Raw genomic sequence first — 22,808 nt, forward strand, 5'->3', positions numbered from 1 at the left:
AGGTGTTGGGTCACTATGTCGCAGTTGTGCAGGAGTATTGTGTTCAGTTTAGGTCACCTGGAAAAACGTTATTAAAATGGAAGGAGTATAGAAACTTTTTACAAGGATGTTGCCAGGACTTAAGAGACTGAGTTATAGGGAGAGGTTGGATAGGCTAGGACTTTTTATTCCCTTGGAGGCTGGGAGACTGAGAAATGATCTTACAAAGGTGTATAAAATCATGACAGGCACAGGAATGGTGAATGCACTCAGTCTTTATCCCAGGGCCAGGAATTCAAGAACTAGCAAGCGTGGGTTTAAGGTGAGAGGGGACAGAGTTAAGAGGAATGTTTGAGGCAGCTTTTTTAGACCAAAGGTGGAATGAACTGTCAGAGGAAGTGGGTGAAGCAGTTAGTAATGACTTTTAAAAGACGTTTGGATAGGTACATAGATAAGGAAGGTTTAGGAAGTGAGCTAAATTAATGGTGAGCTAAAGATGTGCTTTATCTGTCGCACGTTACATTGAAACATTGCAACGCACAGTGCAATGCGTTGTTTTACATCACCGACCAACAGAGTCTGGGGTTTGTGCTGAGGGCAGCCTGCTTCCAGCTCCAATACAGCATCCCCACACCTCACTAACCCTAACTGTACGTCTTTGGAATGTGGGGAAAAACTGGAGCACCGGGGGAAATCCACATGGTCACGGGGAGAACATAACTGGTCACCGAATTTTAGAAAAGATGTCAATAAAATTGAGAGAGTACAGAGGAGATTTACTAGAATGTTACCTGGGTTTCATCACCTAAGTTACAGAGAAAGGTTGAACAAGTTGGGTCTTTATTCTTTGGAACGTAGAAGGTTGAGGGGGGACTTGATAGAGGTATTTAAAATTACGAGGGGGGTTGATAAAGTTGACATGGATAGGCTTTTTCCATTGAGAATGGGGGAGATTCAAACAAGAGGACATGAGTTGAGAGTTAAAGGGCAGAAGTTTAGGGGTAACATGAGAGGGAACTTCTTTACTCAGCGAGTGGTAACTGTGGAACGAGCTTCCAGCAGAAGTGGTTGAGGCAGGTTCGATGTTGTCATTTAAAGTTAAATTGGATAGATATATATGGACAGGAAAGGAATGGAGGGTTATGGGCTGAGTGCAGGTCAGTGGGACTAGGTGAGAGTAAGAGTTCGGCATGGACTAGAAGGGCCGAGATGGCCTGTTTCTGTGCTGTGATTGTTTTATGGTTATATGGTTATACCTGCAGAGAAATGGAACTGGCCTGCAGGAGCATCTTGGTTGTCTGGGACTACCTGAGCTCTATGGCTCTGTGCTGGACTTCACAGCCTTTCATCGCCTACATTCTGTATTGCTAAACCTTTAGCTTCCACTTCCTAGGATATCAGTGTTTTGGCTCCTTAACCGCAGCACTATTAGTGGCTGAGCTTACAGATATCACAGCCAAAGCTGTGATTTCCCTCCCCTAATCCTCCTCTACTTTAGGCTGCATTGTATCAGAAGCCTTCCTGTCAGAGCTTGGGTCACCATCTGGTTGTGTAGCCTGATAATAAATCTTGTTTGGTAATTATAGCTTTCAATCAATTGAGGAAGTTTGTAATGTTGAAGAGACCATATAAATGTAGGTTGTTGCTGCCTTCCACCTAGCCGTTGAGATAAAGTGCAAAAGAAAACTCATTAGTCAGCAGCGAGGTCAAATTAAACCACAAATGCCTGTTCTGTACAAACTAGTAAAGGGCAAATCAGAACAGCAGTCAGACAATTACATGTTGTGAGAGAGAGAGATTACAAGTTTCTCTGAAATGGCCTTCCTCTCCTTTATTGATCTTTGTGATTTACAGACCGTTGAGACCCAGGCCTCATATTATCTACCAGCTCATTTTTCCTGCTTCCTCCCCTCGTCAGTTCAACCCCCTGACGTTCTGTTAGGCTTGGTTTGATGAAGAGCCGTGTTCTCACCTGCTCCCTCATTAAAGACCACTGCTACATCAAGTCACGCTGTGAGAGGACAGGATTCGCTGTGCACCGTTCCGAACTTTGACTTTGTAATCCAATAAAAGATAGTTTTGTACACAGCCACAGAGAGGCTGCCACAGCAATGCACGTTCCTCTGGTCATCACTAGGTGGACAGATGGAATGAACCTCTGTGATCCTGGCTGTTTCCAGAGGCAGGGACTTCACACACACAGCACAGGTCTGCAACGAGGTCTCGGGAGTAGGGAATTGACGTGATGCTGCAATCGTAAACTCCACACTCAGGTGCTGAGCTGAAACATACAAACGATTGAATAGTGTGGGGAAGGTTCTTTCTTCAGTCATCTTTAGGATCTGAGCGTTTCCAACAAGGCCAGTGTTTATTGCCCATACCTGACTGTTCTCGAGAAGTTGGCCACGAGCCAATTGCTCAATGGCAGGTTCTAAGATGAAGTCAGGATGGTCACAACCCGGAGGGGAATCTCTGCGTTGTATCTGGGGTCAAGAATGTACTTTGATAATAAATTTGACTTTGACTTTAACCTGCAGGGAGTGCAGAGATCCCTGCAACTACTTGGTATGGAAGTACACAATTCCATTGAAATGTGAAGTGTTAAGCATCCTCTGCCCAGGATACAGACAGTACTGGTTAGAGACAGATTAAAGCCAGCTAAAGGATAGACTATGGGTGAAACAGAGAGTGAAGCTCCTCCCCCTCCATCTCACACCAATATAGTATGCACTACGTACAAGGTGAGCACCTTCCATGTGTGTATTAACCAACATTCCCAGGGCAGGCGCAGTACGGGTTTCATACGTAATATAACTCTTGCCGTATCATATCAGGGTACAGGAAGAGGAGTGATAAGGGGAGGTCTCTACACTCTGGTCCAACCATGGAATAATACAACCTTACCAACAATCCAGCCAAGCTGCACCCCCTGAGTCACAATGGCATTTTCTGTTGAACCAGGTTTGAGGCCATTCCCAATACACTTTGGAAGGAGGCTGCACCAACCCTTGTGGGGCCATAGAATCAACAGAAGCTGGAACATCCAGCATACATTGACCCAGAGTACGATGACAGAGGTGAAAGATCAGTGATCATGCTGGAGTTATGAAGGGCTGCTAGTCCGCTGTGCTTGCTCTAAGTTTTCACCTGTCCTTTCTCATTGTGCTACCAGTCATCTAAAAGAGCTCGTCAACCCTCCTCTGAGCTCGAAGTTTTCAGTGTGCTGAACCTCGGTTAAAAGCACACACAAATCGAAATGACCTGTTGTCTTTTATTTGAACAGCTGTGAAAAGTGCCAGTGAGGACTCACACGGCGAAGAGCACAGCAGCCCGAGAACAAAATGTACAACGGGGCTACGGGCAAGGCAGCGAGGAATGTCCTGCGGAGCTCCAGTATAAGCGGGGAGATGTACGAGGTGGAGAAGAGTAGCAGCAGTAGGCAGGAGCCGGGGACAGACACTGCCATTAAGAAGAGGAGATCTAGTCTCGGCGCCAAGATGGTTGCCATCGTTGGATTGTCGCAGTGGAGTAAAAGTACAACTCATCTCAACCAGACCAGTAAGTCGAGAAGTAAATGTTTATGCAGGAGGCTGGGGACGATGTACAAGTTGTAAAACACTATTGTAAAAGATCCATTGCAAAGCCATTACTTCTCATAATATGTTCATTGACATGGTGCGTAAATTGGGGAGTGCAGACACTGGAATCTGGGAGAATAAACAAGATGTAAAAAATCGGTGGGTCAGGCAACCTGTGTAGGGAGAGTAGAACTGCCAACATTTCAGGTTGCGATCCTTCGGCTGGACTGAAGGATAGAGGTGTGATTGCCAGTGTAAAAAAGATGACAAGGAAGAGCTGGCAGGTGATGGAGGAGGGAAGGGTAGAAGTTCTAGCGGAGGCTGGGAGGTGATAGCTAGAGGTGACAAAGGTTTGAGGATGATGGCGTCTGATAGGAGAGGAAGGTGAAGTTGGAATAAGAGGAGGGATCTGGGGACAGCGGGAGGAATTGTGGGGAGAGGGGAAACAGAGTGAGGGGTATGTGGGCGATGGGCAGATGGAGAAGATGGAGGAGGGGAAAGTACGGTGATGAGGGTACAGGAGAGGGTGTAGGAGGAACTGAGTAGATCAGGAGAGGGGAGTTAAGGGACAGAGGTGGGGAACAAGTGATCTGATATTAAAGAATTCAGTGTTCTTCCCGTTGATTTGTGGATCACCCAGTATGAAACTAAGGGCCTATGTGCTTGCCCAGGAGAAATGCAAAGTTGCTGTGGCACTATCTCAGTAAGGGAGAGCGGTTTACTACTGGCTGATAGTTCCCCTTAACTGTAATTACTGAAACACGTCCAACTGGATTTCAGTGATGTCTGTCGGGGTTTACTCCGCAATGCCTGGCAGTCGGGTGAATGTACTTAGAAAGTATCTGATTCATTATAAGACACTTCCTGTCCTTTACTACCCTGTTTCCTTCCTTCACCTCTTCCCCATCAATGGAATAAGAGAGGCTCACTGTACTGTTGGGAACTGATGGTGAGTAAAAGCGAGTCAACATCAGCACACTTTACTCTAGTAGTGTGATACTTTCCTGTTTCACACAAATAACTCTATAGCAAGATGGACTACAATAACAATTCAGAATGCAGATGATGCCAGCAAGGCCCAGCACTACTTCTTGAGAAGGTGGTGGTTGTGCGTCATAAAGTTGCTCTCACCTGATGTTGGGCGTGGTTTCCCTGGTACTAATGTAGTGTTTATGAAGGAACACCAGAGCAGTTCAAAGTCCAAGATGGTTTGTCACTTGGAGGGAAACTGGCAGGTGGTGGTGATCCAATGTGGTTACCTGCTCTGTCCTGTGATTGTGAGTGACTGAGATTGTGTGCCTTTCGGATGAATATTAAATTCATACCCAGACTCAGTTGCCTAGTTGAAATAGTCTTTCTCTCTCTCTCTCACTCTCTCCCTCTGTCTCAATCGCTATCTCTGTCCCCCCCCGTCTCTCTCTCTCTCTCTGTTTCTCTCTGTCTCTCTGCCTCTCCCTCTCTCTCTCTCTCTCTCTGTTTCTCTCTGTCTCTCTGCCTCTCCCTCTCTCTCTCTTTCTCTGTTTCTCTCTGTCTCTCTATCTCTCTTTCACTGTCTCTCTTTTCCCTGTCTTTCTTCTCTCTCCTCTCTTCTTGCACCTCACATCCTCAGGATCCATGTCCTTCATTGACGTGCTACCACGTGAGTCTGGGAATACTTTAGACAAATTGAAAGAATGAGAGGTGGCTTCACTGGGGGTATGTAGGGTCCGGATGCAGGAAGGATGTTTTTGCTGCCTGAGTTGAGAACCAGGGCCACAATCTCAGATTGTGATCACATGGCATTCAATCACTGATTTTGTTAAAAAAATAAATAGATTTCTGGATTTTAATGTTCAAAGTTTGAAGTAAATCATTTATCAAAGTACGTATATGTAACAATATATTATCCTGAGATCACTGACCTTATTAACTCTGGAAATCTCCCAACCATTGCCACAAACTTCATAGTTCTCTTACCCCACACCTCCCGTTTCTACCTCCTACCACAAACCTGCCTGTCCAGGTGAACCTATTGTTTCTGCTTGTTCCTGCCCCACCACGTTTATATCTGCATACCCCAACTCTGTTTTATTCCCCCCCCCCCACCGTTCAGTCCCTTCCTACCTACATCAATGTCACTTCACACACTCTTGATCTTTTCAAGTTCCCTGGCCCTCGTCATCTCATTTTCACTATGGATATCCTTCAGGAAGGCCTCCAATCCCTCCGCTTCTTTCTGGACAGCAGGCTGAACCAGTTCCCCTCCACCTCCACTCCTCCTCCTAGCAGAACTTGCCCTCACTCTCAATAATTTTCTTTGCCTCCTTCCACTTCCTTCAAACAAAAGGTGTAGCCATGGGCATTTGCATGGGTCCTGGCTATGACTGCTTCTTTTGTCGGCTACGTGAAACAGTCTATGTTCCAAGCCTATACTGGTATCACTCAACACACATCAAAGTTGCTGGTGAACGCAGCAGGCCAGGCAACATCTGTAGGAAGAGGTGCAGTCGACATTTCAGGCCGAGACCCTTCGTCAGGACTAACTGAAGGAAGAGTGAGTAAGGGATTTGAAAGTTGGAGGGGGAGGGGGAGATCCAAAATGATAGGAGAAGACAGGAGGGGGAGGGATGGAGCCAAGAGCTGGACAGGTGATTGGCAAAGGGGATATGAGAGGATCATGGGACAGGAGGTCCAGGGAGAAGGACGGTGGGGGGGACCCAGAGGATGGGCAAGAGGTATATTCAGAGGGACAGAGGGAGAAAAAGGAGAGTGAGAGAAAGAATGTGTGCATAAAAATAAGTAACAGATGGGGTACGAGGGGGAGGTGGGGCCTTAGCGGAAGTTAGAGAAGTCGATGTTCATGCCATCAGGTTGGAGGCTACCCAGACGGAATATAAGGTGTTGTTCCTCCAACCTGAGTGTGGCTTCATCTTTACAGTAGAGGAGGCCGTGGATAGACATGTCAGAATGGGAATGGTATCACTCCCCAACTCTTTCTGCGCTACATCAACAACTGAATTGGTGCTTGCACTTTCTCTGCAGCTGCTATCCATGGCAAATGGCACAGTTCAGAAGGAGTTCTTTGCATCTTCCATCCACATGGATGTTGTGTCCTACACCCTTAGATTATTTTCCTAGGCAAGTGCATGGCTGGGGGTTGCTGCTTTCAAAGCACAGTTCTTGTAGGTGACTGCCATGTGTCCCTCTCTACTGTACTTGAACCACATTGAATGAACAGATACGAGATACTTCCCTGGCAAAACAAAGCCATCAGAAAATAGGAGCAGAAGTAGGCCACTTGGCCAATCAGGCCTACACCACTTTTCAATATGATGACGGCTAATCAGTACCAGACCTCATCTCCTATCCTGCACCAACTACCCAAAGCTCTGAATCCCCTGCCTTTCTAAAGTTTGTGCACTTCCACTTTCAATACCCCAAATGATCCGGCCTTTCTAGCCCTCTCAGAGGAAAGATTCCATAATTTCACCATTCTCTCGGAACAGTTCCTACACGTCAGAATTTTAAATGACCGTCTCATTATAATGGTGTTCCCTCAACGGAGATTCTCCAATTTGTGAAAACACCTTGATATCTAACAGCCCTGAGACTGTTATGTTTCAATAAGATTACTCCTCATTCTTCTAAACTACAAATATAACATTGAACTCTCTAAGTTCCAGTCAATTGCTCTCCCTCTGTTCCCTTTCTCTCTTCTCCTGATCTACTCAGTTCCTTCTCCATCAAACGCAAACTCATCACCCTGTTTCTTTCCCCTTCCCCACAACTCCACCTGTCCATCACTCATACAATCCTCCCACTGGTTCCTTTCTGCTACTGTCCTTGAGTGCCCACAATGTGCCCACCCCCCATTTGGTTCTTCCTTTCCTATCATATACCACCCTTTGTTGCCTCCACTTACCCCCCACCATCTCTGTCACTATCTCCCTCCCATTCGTTCCCCCATCTGCCTATCACATCTCCTCACCTGAATCCATTTATCACCTGCTAACACCTCCTCCACCCCTTTCTCCCACCTTTTATTTTGACTGTCTCCCCTCTGCACATGAAAGGCCTCAATCCAAAACATTTTCCTTCATACATGCTACTGGCCCTAACCCTGACCTCCACTCCCATCTATCACCCACACCCACACAAACTCAGGTCAGCCTCCCTTTCTCTGCCCCCCCCTCCCCTCCCCTCACCTCCGTTCTCCATCCTTATCCTTACCCCCTTCACCATATCTCTTCTCCTGAGGGAGTTTGTTTCTGGATTGAGATGGCATTAGTGAAACACAGCAACAACTTGCTGGCACCAAACACAACAACAACTAAGAACACAAAGAAGTAGGAACAGGAGTCGGCCATCTGGCCCGTCAAGCCTGCTCCACCATTCAATAAGATCATGGCTGATCTGACCATGGGCTTATCTCTACCTACTTGCACTTTCTCCATAATCCTTAATTCCCCTGCTATGCAAAAATCTATCCAACTTTGTCTTAAACTTATTTACTGAGGTAGCCTCCGTTGCTTCATTGGGCAGAGAATTCCACAGATTCATCATCTTCTGGAAAAAGCAGTTCTTCCTCAACTCTGTCCTAAATCTACTCCCATAAATCTTGAGGCTGTGTACCCTAGTTCTAGTCTCACCTGCCAGTGGAAACAACTTTCCTTCCTCTATCTTATCTATACCTTTCATAATTCTATATGCTTCTATAAGATCTCCTCTCATCCTTCTGAATTCCAGAGGGTACAGTCCCAGGGGATTCAATTTCTCCTCATAGTCTAACCCCCTCATCACTAGAATCAACCTGGTGAACCTCCTCTGCACCATCTCCAAAGCCAGTATATCCTTCCTCAAATAAGGAGACCAGAACTGCACACAGTACTCCAGATGCAGCCTCACCAGTACCCAGTACAGTTGCAGTGTACTGACTTTTTCTGGTAAATGATCACTGTAATCAATAACCTGTAACTTCCCATTCGGAGTCAGGTTTTTGAACCGCCTGTACAATCTGGCATTTTTGCGGTATGAACTGAAGTCTCAAAGGTGCAGGATGATTGCGGCATGGTGGGTACAGGCTGAGTCGAGTGGTGAGGCCCGGGCCCAAGAGCTGGGAATAACCCAATATTTGGCCATTGCTGGAAAAGACTTGGAGGCAATGAGAAAGTGACAGAAGCGAAACGAGGCAGAGTTGAGGCAGGCCTGGGCCAGAGAGCAAGATGCAACTTGCTGTTTGTCTGATTTAAGTGCTGGACCAGATTGGAAAGATTGGGTACAGGCCGAATCAAAATGGTGGGCCCGGACCTGCAAGAGGGGAACTTGTTGTTCGTCTGATTTAAGTGCTGGGCCAGATTGAGAAGATCAGGTACCGGCTGAATCAAAGTGGTGGGCCTGGACCTGAGAGGGAGGAATGATCCAAGGTTTGTCTGATTTAAGCGTGGGCCAGGTCGAGAAGGTCAGGAGGCGAGGGATGGGCCAGTGTTCAGCTCGCTGCTCCGTGAGGTTTACTTGTCTCTGCGTTAAACCGAGGTTGTGGCCTGCGACTAACGAACTCCTGGTTCGGCTATGACTGGCTTCTTGGCTGTGGACTCACCTTTGTGAACTTCAGTTCTGAATGTTATTTGCTTACTCTTATTGCTGAATGATTTGCTTTTGATTTCTGCATATTGGGGGTTTGACAGCCTGTTTTAAATGGGCTCTTGGATTTCTTTGTTCTGTGACTGCCTGTGAGGAGACAAATCTCAGGTGTATACAGTATATATACTTCGATTATAAATGTACTTCGAACTTTGAACTTTGGTCTGCTGAATTCTTCCAGCATTACTTTTTGGCAAGAACATCGATCCAACTTCAGCTGATTATGAAAGCAAAACTTTCATCCCAGGAGTTAGCTGGCTGCAATGTGGTGGGATTTTTCTCTCTCAGATCACCCTGTGCATCCATTTGATGAACTTCATGCTGCTAAATGGCACCTGTGCTCTCACACTCACTACTAACCAGTGTGTGCACTTCTGGCTTCTGCCCGGAATAGTGTTCCCCCAAGTGTTCAGGCAGCTTTGAACCCTGAGGGCCTGGTGTTCTCAATAACACAGAACAGGCTCTTAAGACTCAGCCGTGATGACTTCTTAACTCAGCAATATAGTCACTGATCACCAGTCCTGGCCTCTTGATTGCAAATCATGAATATATGACCCTTGAAAATTTATCAAAACTGTTTTACAATTACAATATACCCCTTGCCCATCCTCTGGGTCCCCCCCACTTGTCTTTCTTCCCGGACCTCCTGTCCCATGATCGTCTCGTATCCCTTTTGCCTATCACCTGTCCAGCTCTTGGCTCCATCCCTCCCCCTCCTGTCTTCTCCTATCATTTTGGATCTCCCCCTCCCCCTCCAACTTTCAAATCGCTTACTCAGTCTTCCTTCACTTAGTCCTGACGAAGGGTCTCGGCCTGAAATGTCGACTGCACCTCTTCCTAGAGATGCTGCCTGGCCTGCTGCGTTCACCAGCAACTTTTATGTGTGTTGCTTGAATTTCCAGCATCTGCAGAATTCCTGTTGTTTACAATTTCTCAACAGCTTCATTAGAAGGAGGATCAATATTTTTGCAATGCCTGAATATCTTAATTTAGATCTCATCATCATCAAAAGCGATCTTATCCAACAGCCTGGCCTTTTTAACGGATTGTTAACTTGCTCCCAGTAATTCCTCCGCAGTATTAACTTTCCTTCTGTTCTAGAAATATCTGGAGCATTCCCCGCATCTTACAATAAGTTCCTAACAATCTGACGTACACAGTCTGATTCTGGGTGCTGCTTTGTTACTTGTGATTTCTTGGCTTTTGCGTGTCAGTCACTCAGTTCCATGTTCCGTGACTTGTAATACTGCATCCACTGTCAGGCCTGCAACCGTAGTAAGTTAAGTTATTCAAGAGTGCTAGTGACACATGGCACCCACACAGGACTTGGCTATTTGTCCGGGTGTTCCCTGCAGGAGTTAAAACCCAGTGTATTCTTGTACTGACTGTGATGCCGCTGGTGTTGCCAGCAACCACTGGAATGTACTCCATACACCACAAGCCTCAGCACAACGTTGAATGTATGAGGTAGAGTTATCGCCTGTCTTGTCCAGTTCTCAGCTACAGCAGTGTCTCTGTAGATTGCAATATCTATAGATCTCTGGAGGCTCACTGTCAGAGAATGGGCAGCTGAGTGACGCCCTGAGGTGGAGAGCGATGGAGAGAGATCAATAGACGCACCGTGGAGAGTATCCTAACGAGTTGCATCACAGCCTGGTGCGAAAAGACCAATGCCCAGGAATAGAAACGTCTACAAAAATTGGTGGATACAACCCAGTCAATCACAGGCAAAGCCTTTCCCACCAGTGAGCACATCTACAAGGAGTGCTGCTACCAGAAAGCAGCGTCCATCATCAAAGACCCCCACCATCCAGGCCGTGCTCTCTTCCCACTACCACCATCGGGCAAGAAGTACAGGAGCCTTAGATCCCCACCACCAGGTTCAGAAACAGTTATTACCCTGCAAATGGTGTGAAGTTATCCACGCTGCTCTTGCCCTGGTGTGGATAACTTCATTCACATAAACTCCAAGCTGGTTCCACAACCTACAGGCACCTTTTCAACTCATGTTCCCAGTATCATTTATTTATTTGTTTGTTAGTTTGATTTGCACAGTTTGTCTCCTTTTGCACACTAGTTGTTTGTTGGCCTTTGTTTATGTAAAGCTTTTCATAATTTCTATTAGATTTCTTTCTTTTCTTGTAAATGCTTTCTTAATGCATGTATGCATTTCTAAATGACAATAAAAGAGAACGGAGTGTTCTCATAATCTAAAAAAAAGACAATGAACCTCAAGGTAGCGTATACGTACTTTGATAATAAAATTACTTTGACTTTGACCTCGATCCCTTCTGATTCTCTGTGACGGCAGCACAACGTTAAGTGGTAATCCCTTTACGCTACTGCTGAGGCAGCTACAAAATGGACCTTCTTCACGGCCCCTCCTTCCTCAGGAAGAAGTTGTGGTGCAAGACCATAGAATGCTCAGATATCACGCAGAGTATTAATTTGTACAGAGAAGTATTATGGACTCCTTCACTTGACCATGCTCCTGCCCCTCTGGTCTCTCCATGCACTGAACCAATGGCCTAGAAGTCCTTGTCACAGACCAGAATTATCAATACACAAGGATTTATTCAAAAGGAGAAGGACTGACAGAAATACCCAGACCGTATAAGATGGAGGTCAGCTGTCTGTTCTCTGATGACCAGTAAAAACAAATTGAATTCAGTTTCTCCCCTCCCCACCTGTTTCTTTCCACACCCTCCCCTTCACCACTGCCTCCCCACGCCTTCAAAGGTTGTTTTGTGCAGTGTTCGGACTTGAATAGAAACAGGAATCATGACTCAACTACTAATCTGCAGCTAATGAGATTCTGCTGCTTAATATGATGCCTTGTTACTAAAGAGAGATGGTCTTTGTTTTGCTTCATATTGTACCTCCCATGGAGAAGGTGCTGCTTCCCCAAAGACTGCTAGGTTCTGGATCAATTGTATGTTTCAGGATCAAAGATCGATGGGTATTTGCTGAGTGAGTGTGTCCTGGGATGTTGAGCAAAGTTCGGAGTCTGAGATGGTTGCGGAATGGTTCCGATCTGATGGAATAACTCAGGGCCTAACAGGTTCCTCCTTCTCTCTTACATAGGGCTTTGGTAGATCTCTCTCCAGTGCCTGATGGCTGGCCCCATGCCCAAGGGCCTGCTCCACAAACCGCATTGTGTGTTTGTGTGCCCCATCACAGCCTTCTCCCCACCAGGCTGTTCACAAGAAGAATTCATTTAAACCTGACATTTTTAACAGAAGCAGAAGCTTTGTAGAACAGCCTAAATTCCATTTTTGACCCTAATTTTCAATCTCCCACCATGATCTCTGATCTCTCTCTTGCTCTCTTCCTCCCCACTCTATTTCTTACTCCCCCTTTCTCTCTTCCTCACTTCTTTCTCTCTCTGCCTCACTCCTCTTTTCCCTCTCTCTCTTTCTATTTCTCTACCTCTACCTCTCTTTCTCTCTCTCTTTCTACCCTCTATCTCTACTCTTTTTCTCCCTCTCTACCTCTCCCCCTCTCTCTCCCCCTCTCCACTCTCCCCCTCTCCCCTCCCCCTCTCCCCTCTCTCTCTCCCCCCCTTTCCCTCCCCCTCTCTCCCCCTCTCCTCCCTCCCCCTCTCTCCCACCCTCTCTCTCCCACCCTCTCTCACCCTTCTTCTCTCACCCTTCCTCTCTCGCCCTCCCTGTCTCACCACCTCTCTATACCTCTCCCTCTCGCCTCCCCTCTCTCCCCCTCCCTCTCGCCTCCCCTCTCTCCCCTCCCTCTCCCCTCCTCTCCCCCTCCCTCTCCCTCGCTCAACCTCCAGTTCCATAAGACCTTAAGACACAGGAATAGGATGAGGCCGTTTGCCCGTTGATCTGCTTCACCGTTTGATGTTGGGTGATTTATTACTCCTCTCTGCTCTATTTTCCTGTCGTCTCCCCATAACTTACTAACCAAGAACCTATCAACCTCTGCTCTAAATATACCCAATAGCTTGGCCTCCACAGCCAACTGTGGGAAAGAATTCCATAGATTCACCACCTGCTTGCTAAAGCTATTCTTCCTCATCTCTGTTCCAAAGGGATGTCCCTCTATTCTGAGACTGTGCCCTCTAGTCCACAACTCCCCCCCCCCCGTGGGGGAAATCCTCTTCACATTCACTCTATCTATTCAAGATTTGATAGATTCAGTGAGATTCCCTACCCCATCCTTTCAAACTCCAGTGAGTACAGGCTCAGAGCCATCAAACACTCCTCATATGTTAACCCTTTCATTCCTGGATCATTCTCATGAAACTCATCTGCTCCCTCTCCAATGTATTCCCTAGTCCTTCTCAGATAAAGGCGACTAATACCTCCCATTGTACCCAAAGTGTGGTCTGACCAGTGCTTTATAAAACCTCAGCATTACATCCTTGCTTTTATATTCTAATCCTCGCTAACATTGCATTTGCTTTCATTACTACTGATTCAACCTGCAAGTTAATCTTTAGGGAGTCCCTTTACAACTCTGTATTTTTTCAGTTTTCTCCTTGTTTAGAAAATAGTCTGCACCTTTATTCCTTCTTCTCAAAGCGCTTGACTATACACTCCCCAACACTCTGCATTTCATCTGCCACTTCTTTGCCGATTCTCCCAATCTGTCTAAATCCTCTGCAGACTCCCTGCTATCTCAACACTACTTGCCTCTTCACCACGTATCTTTGTGTCATCCACAAACTTGGTCCCAGAGCCATCAATTCCATCATCCAAATCATTGACATACAACATGAAAACATTGGGTTCTGTGGAACACTACTAGTCATTGGCAGCCAACCAAGAAGGCCCCCTTTATTTCCATTCTTTGCCTCCTGCCAGTCAGCCAATTTTCTATCCATGATAGTATCTTTCCTGTAATACCATGGACTCGTATCTTGTTTAGCAGCCTCATGTACAGAGCCTTCTGAAAATCCAAAAGAATAACATCCACTGATTCTCGTTTGCTTATCCTGCCCGTGATTTCCTCAGCGATTCCAACAAATCTGACAGGCCAGGAAAACCATGCTGACTTTGGTCTATTTTATTATGTGCCTCCAAGTATCCCAAAACCTTATCCTTAATAATGAGCTCCAACGTCTTCCCAACCACTGATATCAGGATAATTGGTCTATAATTTCCTTCTGCCTCCCTCCCTTCTTAAAGAGTGGAGTGATATTTGCAGTTTTCCAGTCTTTCAGAGCCATTCCAGAATCTATTGATTCTTGAAAAGTCACAACTAATGCTTCCTCAATCTCTTTAGCTACTTTTTTCAGAACCCTGGGATTTGGTCCATCTGGTCCAGGTGATGCACCTTTCAGCTTCCCAAGTACCTTTTCCTTAGTAATAGCAACTACACTCACTTCTGCCCCCAACACCTTTGAAATTCTTGCATACTGCTGGTGTCTTCCACAGTGAAGACTGACACAAATATTTATTAAGTTCTTCCTTCCCCATTACTACCTCTCCAGCATAATTTTCCAGTGTCTGATATCCATTTTCATCTCTCTTTTACTCTTTATATATCTGAAAAAATTGGTATCGTCTTTTGTGTTATTGGCTACCTTGACTTCATATTTCATTTTTTTGCTCCATATTGCTTTTTTAATTGCCTTCTGTTCATTTTTAAAAGTTTACCAGTTTTCTAAATTCCCACTTACTTTTGCTATATTATATGCCCTCTATTTTGCTTTGATGCTGTCTTTGACTTCCCTTGTCAGCCACAGTTGCCACATTCTCCCTCTAGAATACTTCTTGCTCTTTGGGATCTACCTATCCTGCAGTTTCCAGGATGCTCCCAGAAACTCCAGCCATTGCTGTTGTGCCGTCATCCCTGCTAGTGTCCCCTTCCAATCAACATTGGCCAGCTCCTCTCTCATGCCTCTGTAATCCCCTTTACTCCACTGTAATACTGATACATCTGATTTTTAGTTTCTCCCTCTCAAACTGAAGGGTGAATTTTGTCATGTTATGATCACTACTTCCTAAGGGCTCCTTTACCGTATGCTTCCTAATCCAATCTAGTTCATTACACAACACCCATTCCAGAACTACCTTTCCCTTAGTGGGCTCAACCACAAAGTGCTCTAGAAAGCTATCTTGTAGGCAGTCTGCAAGTTCCTTTTTTTGGAATCAGCACCAACCTGATTTTCCCAGTCTACCTGAATATTGAAATCCCCATGGCCCTTTTGGCATGTATTTTCTGTCTTCCATTGTAATTTGTACTCCATATCCTGGTCACTCTTTGGAGTCCTGTATATAACTTCTGTCAGGATCTTTTTACCCTTGCAGTTCCTTATGATGATAGTTTCTTCTGGGGTTGCAGTCTTCCTCTCCCGACCACCAGTCTCCCAATTTCAAGCAACTCTCTCCAACTCTACTTCTGCCATCTCCATTCTCCCCCTGTGATTGCAACCATTTCTCTGCTGAGACATCACTGACTGTGAAATCTGATTGGACGCTCATCACGAGGTGCCCTTGTAACCTGCCATGGCACCTGTGGGCGGACACACTCCCTGTGTGCATCCATGGCAGCGAGCTTGGGCCACATTGTCCGGGGACTCCAGTCGTTGGTTTTCACACTGCTTTCATGCCCTCTATGAAAAATCAGCTCTGCCATAGGCACTCCAACCCACTTCTCAGCACATCCAAATTCTTGCCTGGCCCCCCTCCTGCATCTCCCTCCTAGCGTTAACCACTCCCACCCTCCAGAGGTTCCTCCCCATAAGTAACTTCCCAGCCTCCACAATATCATTGCATTTACGCACCTTCCCACCACTTTCCCACAGCAGTGCTATGATGGGTTCATGTCCCACCCCCTCCGCCCCACTTCCTGAACACAGGAATACAGCTCCAGCTCACCCTTACCTCCCAGCCACCTGTCCCGATGAGTCAGTGGAGTGCCAGTTCAAAAGAGGAGGGAAGCGCTTCGCACACCAGTAACATACTGAACTCTGTCACAACCCCGGTCACAGCTGAATTGTGGTGTGGGTGGGACCATGAGAAAGCTGACTCTTGCCCCACTCTATCAGCACCGTTCCTGTACACTTGGAAGGTTATGAAAATCCTGAAGCACGCTGTTCAGCTCAACTCACCTATGCTCACTAAGTCGCCGACCTGAGCTAGTGCTCCATTTGATCCATATTTCCTTTCCATGCATGAATCCAAATATATTTCAGACATTGTAGTTGCATGGGAAGCTTGAACCACCTTGGGCAGTTGTACACTGACAGAGACTTGCCGAAAGCACTCTCTTATTAAATATATATTTAATTTATTGTGAAACTATTGCAGACCAATATAGGTAGGAAATTATCCCATTTGTATCTTTTTTTTCCCGACTCTCATTGCACTTGTATTCAACAGTGATTGAAAATGGTACCTTTTGTGCGAATCCCTTTTTCAGTAAGATTATTTTAATGGAATGCGTCTCCACTCTCAGATATATGTGAGGAATTTATACTGCAGGACAGTCAACAATTTCATTCCAAGGATTCACCCTGACTGCTGTCAATCAGTGAAGAACTTTGAGTACAGTGAAATTCAAATATTAAGCAGAATTATAACAAAAAGTGAATTCAAGAATTCTGCACAAGTTATACTATAGAGTAGTGTAGACACTACCCTGCAAACTGCCCTTTCCAAAGCTCCCTCTTGAAAAGGCTTCTTAAATCAAAAAAAAACTGCAGCATCTTAAAAGTTTCTACCCCAAGCAGTTAATCTGCTTGACCATTCTAGTTAGGTGCCCTCCCCTATCTATTACTCCCATCGCTGAGCTGCACTGTAAACACTTTAAACTGCATTTTATAATGCTGTTTACATGCTGGTATTTATTTATGCAGTTTTATTCCATATCCATATTTCAACCTCTACCTTTATTATATATATTTTTTTTTAATTTCTTCATAATTGTTGTATGTTTTTTTTTGCAGATCATGCCCTAACCAACACACCACAAAAAAACAATCCTAACACATGTAAATGTTTAGTATATGGATCATAAAGTTGATTCTCGAAGCTGATCCTGATTATTAGAAACTGTTGGAAGCAGTCAGGTAGCATCCATGGGAACAGAAACAGTTAGTGGTTCAGGTTGGACTGAATATCAGAGTCTACATAAAGTGGTCTCCCAAGTTGCATTTGGTCTATCCTCAGTAGCGGACAACCTCAGCTTTCCACTGCCTGCCACTTCCGTTCTCCATCCCCATTCCGTTCTGACCTGTTCACGGCCTCCCACAGTGTTGGATGCATCACAGTCCTCAGGGCGTTCGAGAATTTAAGGGACTCACTTTTTTTTTGGTTGTTTTGTCCTCGGGTTTTCATCTGCAATATTATCACCAGCTTTCCTCTCCCGACATCCTCCTTTCGTGTTTAGGTTTCAACAGCAGGTCCGACCTACATTTCACACCCTGGACATGGCCCTTTGCTTCCTCTTTCCCTTACCACCATCAACTAGACGGCCTCATAAACGTGCAGTTCGAGTTGCTTCAACAACCTTGGTCCCACCCTATCGGAGATATTCTGCTCTCTTCCTTTCCAGTCCTGATAAAGGGTTTCAGACCGAACTGTCGACTATTTATTCCCCTCCATAGATATTGCTTAACTTGCCGAGTCTCTCGAACATTTTGTGTGTGTGCAGCTGCAGAATCTCTTGTGTTTGTGTTTCCATCATTTTCTGTTTTCATTTTGGATTTCAATTATTCACAGTACAGGTTTTTTATTTTTGGTTTTTACTTTGTTGTACCAAAGCTAAAATCTCTACCTTCCTTCTCTACACATTGTGATAGAAACTCATCATGTTACAATTTAATCAACAGGTTCTAAATTTTTCTTACAAAGCCTGCAATTCAAAAAAAAACTGCAGATGCTGTAAATTTGGAATTAACTGAAAACTGCTGAGTAATTCCAGAATTTTCTGTTTTTATTGCAGTTTTTGTGTGAGAAAGGAGGTTTCGCTTACAGAGATGGATTATGTGCTGAATGCTAGCTTTTGCAAACTGCAATGTGGAGAGCAAGCACCAGATTAAAATGTGTTTTTTATGGCTCAATTTTTCCAAAAATAGGTTTTCCAATGAGGTGCATTTGGCATGTGGAAAGAATGGGAAAGGCGGATGTCTGTTCAAATTCTGTACAAAGGGAGTGGATAGAAAGGGATTAGGCAAACAGTTACCCAATGAGTAAATAGAAATTCAATATGAGGGAAGTGATTAAAATATGTGATAACTGGGAATGCTGTGGAGTATATAAAATGGGAAAGGAATTTACCCAACAGTAATCCATATGGGGCCAATATAAGATGGAGGTTGGAAAGTTAAAAAGGAAAGACTTGAAATGTATGGCGGAATGGAGATGAGGGTTGGTGAGGGTGAATGTGAAGGTATGGTTATGGGCAAAGGTGACTATGGGGGTGTGAACCTGCAGGTGTGGACGAGGGCAAATATGGCCAATGGAGTTTAACATGTGGAAGTGTGAAGTTATACACTCCAGTCAGATTGAATAATTGGCTGAAAACCTGGCCAATGGAGTTTAACATATGGAAGTGTGAGGTTATGCACTCCAGTCAGATTGAGTGATTGGCTGAAAACCTGACTAATGGAGTTTAACATGTGGAAGTGTGAGGTCATGCACTCCAGTTAGAAGACAGGTTATTATCTACAAGGAGAGAGGCTTAAGGTGAATGAAGTTCTCAGGAATTGAGGGATTCTAGTGCATAAGTATAACAATAATAAGCAGGTCCAACAGTTTTTTGACCTTTATTACAATGAGGTTAGAATTTAACAAGGAACTTTGTTACACTTGTACAGGGTGTTGGTGGGGCTACCTCTGAAACACTGTGCACAGTTTGGGTCTCCTCACCCAAAAAGTATGTAGCAGCATTGAAGTCAGTCCAAGCAAAGCTTATCAGAGTACATACATGTCACCACATACAACCCTGAGATTCCTTTTCCTGTGGGCATACTCTGCAAAACTACAAGAGTAACTGTAACCAGATCAATAAAAGAGCAGGAGCATAGAAGACAACAAATTCTGCCAATGTAAGTATAAATAAATCCAATAAATAATGAGAACATAAAATAATAAGATGAAGAGTCCTTAAAATGAGGTCATTGGTTGTGGGAACATCTCAGTAGATGAGTGTAGTTTGGGATTAGAGAGTTGTTTTACCAAGAGGCACTAAAGAGTTTGTGTCTATATTCCTTGGAATGTGAAAGAATAAAGGATGGCCTCATTCAAACTTATGGGATCTTAAAAGAGTGGATGTCGAAATGTTTTCACTAAGTGGATGTGTCTTGAACAAGTAGACATAGTTACAAGATCAGTCGTTTAAACTGAGGTGCGTACAAAGTTCAGTGAGTTTCTGGAATTTACTTAATTCCAAGGTTTTGATGTCCAGTCTATTCTTGACAAACAAATCTCTTACTTTCTAAGGAATGGGTATCTGCACCTCTAAGATTCAATTTGCAAGTACGTGTAGTTAAGCTGATGCACATTAGTAACCCAAACTGAAAATAGCTGTAAATGCTTTATATGACAGCATTTTGACATGGGAGAGTTTGAGCCGAATAGAGCACAGGAGACATACTCCCTTGGATCAAAAATCCTATATTCCAACATCACTGCAATAATTTGCAAACCTTGTTGTCGGCAGAGTCTGAATCCTATTCCCATGAGGGCCAATTAGACCACTTCAATATTTGTCTTCTCCCCAGCATTCAGCAGCAGCTTTATCTTAAAGTACTTGTAGTTGCATCAGGGTTAAATGGAGTGAGCGGATTTGTGTTTTGAACAGTTCCATTAAGTTAGTGGACATAGAATACCGCAATAATCAACTTGCTATCGACCAGATCCCACAACCACCAATAAAACAAAAGAGGCAAGTAATCAGTTTTAATCATGGAGTCTCCTGACCCACTGCTAAGAATGACCTCTGAAGTTCTGAAGTTTACTGTTTCAGCATCTCCAAACACAACAGCGGGTTCAGTTTGCATTATAGATCTTCTGACTGTTTCTAAAAGGCCAAAGATGTTGTTCTGTCTCTAACTACAGGAGCCATCAAAACCAGGAGATTCTCGGGAGGTCAGGCAGCATCTCTTGATAGAGGAACAGAGTTAATGTTTCAAAAATGGCCCTTTTGTAGAACATAGCACAGTACAGGTCCTTCAGCCCACAATATTGTGAGGTCCTTTTAACTTGCTGTAATATCAATCCAACCCTTCTCTTCCACATAGCCCTCCATTTTCCTCACATCAATGTGCTTATCTATGAGTCTCTTAAATGCTCCTAATGTACAGTATCTGTCTCTATCACCTGCCTTGCCAGGGCATTCCATTCACTCTTCACTCTGTGTGTAAAAACCCTACCTCTGACATCCCCCCACCCCCCATACTTTCCTCCAATCACCTTAAAATGATGCCCTCTCCTATTAGCCATTTCCAGCCTGGGAAAAGGTCCACTTGATCTATGCCTCTTAGCACCTTGCAGTGTTGTTCATTGTGCCTGACAGTGGGAAAGGCATTGCACTGGGACAGTTCCACTCTCTTGACCTCGGAGCTCCAAATCCAGTGACACGAGCAAATGGCGCAACTGAGGTCTTCCTTGGTTGCAGTGGATGACCACTTCCTCTGTGCCTCCTCATGGCCTTCGCTCTCCAAGGATCGTTCCAAAGCCGCCTTCGTGGCTGTTGGATCTTACTGTTGGTCTCATCCACCCAGTCTGTCAGGGCTGACTTCGCATGCTAGGACAGGCATGTCCCTATCTCACCAGGGTGTGAGGCCCACTGGTGACCCTCACTTGGTTCATCCTGCCTGTCGAAGCGAGGTACTGTGGTCTGGCCACTGTCACGTGCAAACAGCTACTTGGAGCCACAGGTGAGCGCTGGGTGTCCAGTGGGGACCAAAAGTCAGTTGTCCTGGAATGGACTCAACAAACCCCTTCTCTAGAGGTGCTTCCCTTCCATGAACACCCCAAACAACCTAACTTTGTACACCTCTATCAAGTCACCTCTCATCCTCCTTCACCTTAATGAGAAAAACCTTAACTTGCTCAACCTTTCCTTATAGAACATGCTACTAATCAGGTAGCATCCTTGTAATTCTCCTCTGTACCCTCTCCAAAGTTTTGCTGTTTGACCTACAACCTCTGCTTCAGGCTGAATCTGGCAGTTCACGACTTTGGCATTTCCTCTGGCACTGAGTCAAGCTTCCAAAATCATTGATAATTTGGATCATTTCATTCTCCCCCTCAGCCTCTTTTCTCTCCCCACATCCTCATCCCAACACCCATCGTGGTCTGGTTTCAAATGGAGCGATGTATGGAGTGGCTCCAACATCACAAAGTGACGCGTAACAGCGCTACCACTGGAATGGGACAACATCCCTGTTGCACCATCCCTCACCAGTCAGACCTGAGCTGACCTCCAAGCTCTGTTGATACAGTCCTGCAACCTGTCATCTACTGACACCTCTACATCTGCCTTCCTTTCACTGGTTTATTTATTTAGAATACAGTGCAGAATAGGCCCTTCTAGCCCCTCGAGCTGCATCGCCCAGCAACCCTCCCTGGCCTAATCACGGGTCAATTTACAATGACCGATTAACCTGCTAACCATATGTCTCTGGACTTTGGGAGGAAACTGGAGAACCTGGAGGAAACCCATACACATATAACCATATAACAACTACAGCATGGAAACAGGCCATATCAGCCCTTCTAGTCCGTGCCAAACTCTTACCCTATCCTATTCCCACCGACCTGCACTCAGCCCATAACCCTCCATTCCTTTCCTGTCCATATATATCTATCCAATTTAACTTTAAATGACAACATAGAACCTGCCTCAACCACTTCTGCTGGAAGCTCATTCCACACAGCTACCACTCTCTGAGTAAAGAAGTTCCCCCTCATGTTACCCCTAAACTTTTGTCCTCTAACTCTCAACCCATGCCCTCTTGTTTGAATCTTCCCCACTCTCAATGGAAAAAGTCTAACCATGTCAACTCTATCAATCCCCCTCATAATTTTAAACACCTCTATCAAGTCTCCCCTCAACCTTCTATGCTCCAAAGAATAAAGACCAAACTTGTTCAACCTTTCTCTGTAACTTAGGAGATCAAACCCAGGCAACATTTTAGTAAACCTCCTCTGTACTCTCTCAATTTTATTGACGTATGAGAAAGACATACAAACTTCTTAAAGGCAGCCCTGGAATTGAGTTCCAAGCTCCAACGCCCCGGGCTGTAGCAGCATTGCATTAACCATTACACTACCATGGTGCCCCCACGCTGCCGCGGCTCTGTTAACCTACAGCAGAAGAGGCATGAAACAACAGGAGTATTCTTGTAATTCACTGGACTTTGGTGGTATTGAGTTCTAATTACTGTGGAGAAAGACCCTTTGTGAAATTGGTCTGGCAGCAGCTGGAGACACGAGAGACTGGAATCTGGAGCAAAAGATCAGTCGAATGTGTTAGGCAGCATACGTGGATCTCTCACCTGCACCTCCTCCTCTTTCACCACTTCCGCTCCCCCACGTCACATACCAACCTCTGTTGCCATCACCATTTTCCATAGGAACAGGCCCTTTGACCCACAATGTACTGCAAACTAATTCTGTAAATCAATAATCAAATGTCCAACTAACCTAATCCATTCTG

The 22,808-nt window shown here is 45.1% G+C and overlaps 1 protein-coding gene across 1 annotated transcript in view; it reads left to right on the forward strand.

Moving 5' to 3' along the window:
* Window positions 1-3,320: 3,320 nt before the first annotated feature.
* rims3 (regulating synaptic membrane exocytosis 3) overlaps window positions 3,321-22,808 on the forward strand; it is a 148,769-nt gene continuing 129,281 nt past the window's right edge. The window contains exon 1 of the mRNA XM_072247088.1: window positions 3,321-3,537. Within this exon, the coding sequence (XP_072103189.1) occupies window positions 3,321-3,537 (217 nt within the window). The remainder of the gene's footprint in view (window positions 3,538-22,808) is intronic.

The sequence above is a fragment of the Mobula birostris genome, chromosome 30, assembly GCF_030028105.1.
Source record: "Mobula birostris isolate sMobBir1 chromosome 30, sMobBir1.hap1, whole genome shotgun sequence".
Lineage (NCBI taxonomy): Eukaryota > Metazoa > Chordata > Chondrichthyes > Myliobatiformes > Myliobatidae > Mobula > Mobula birostris.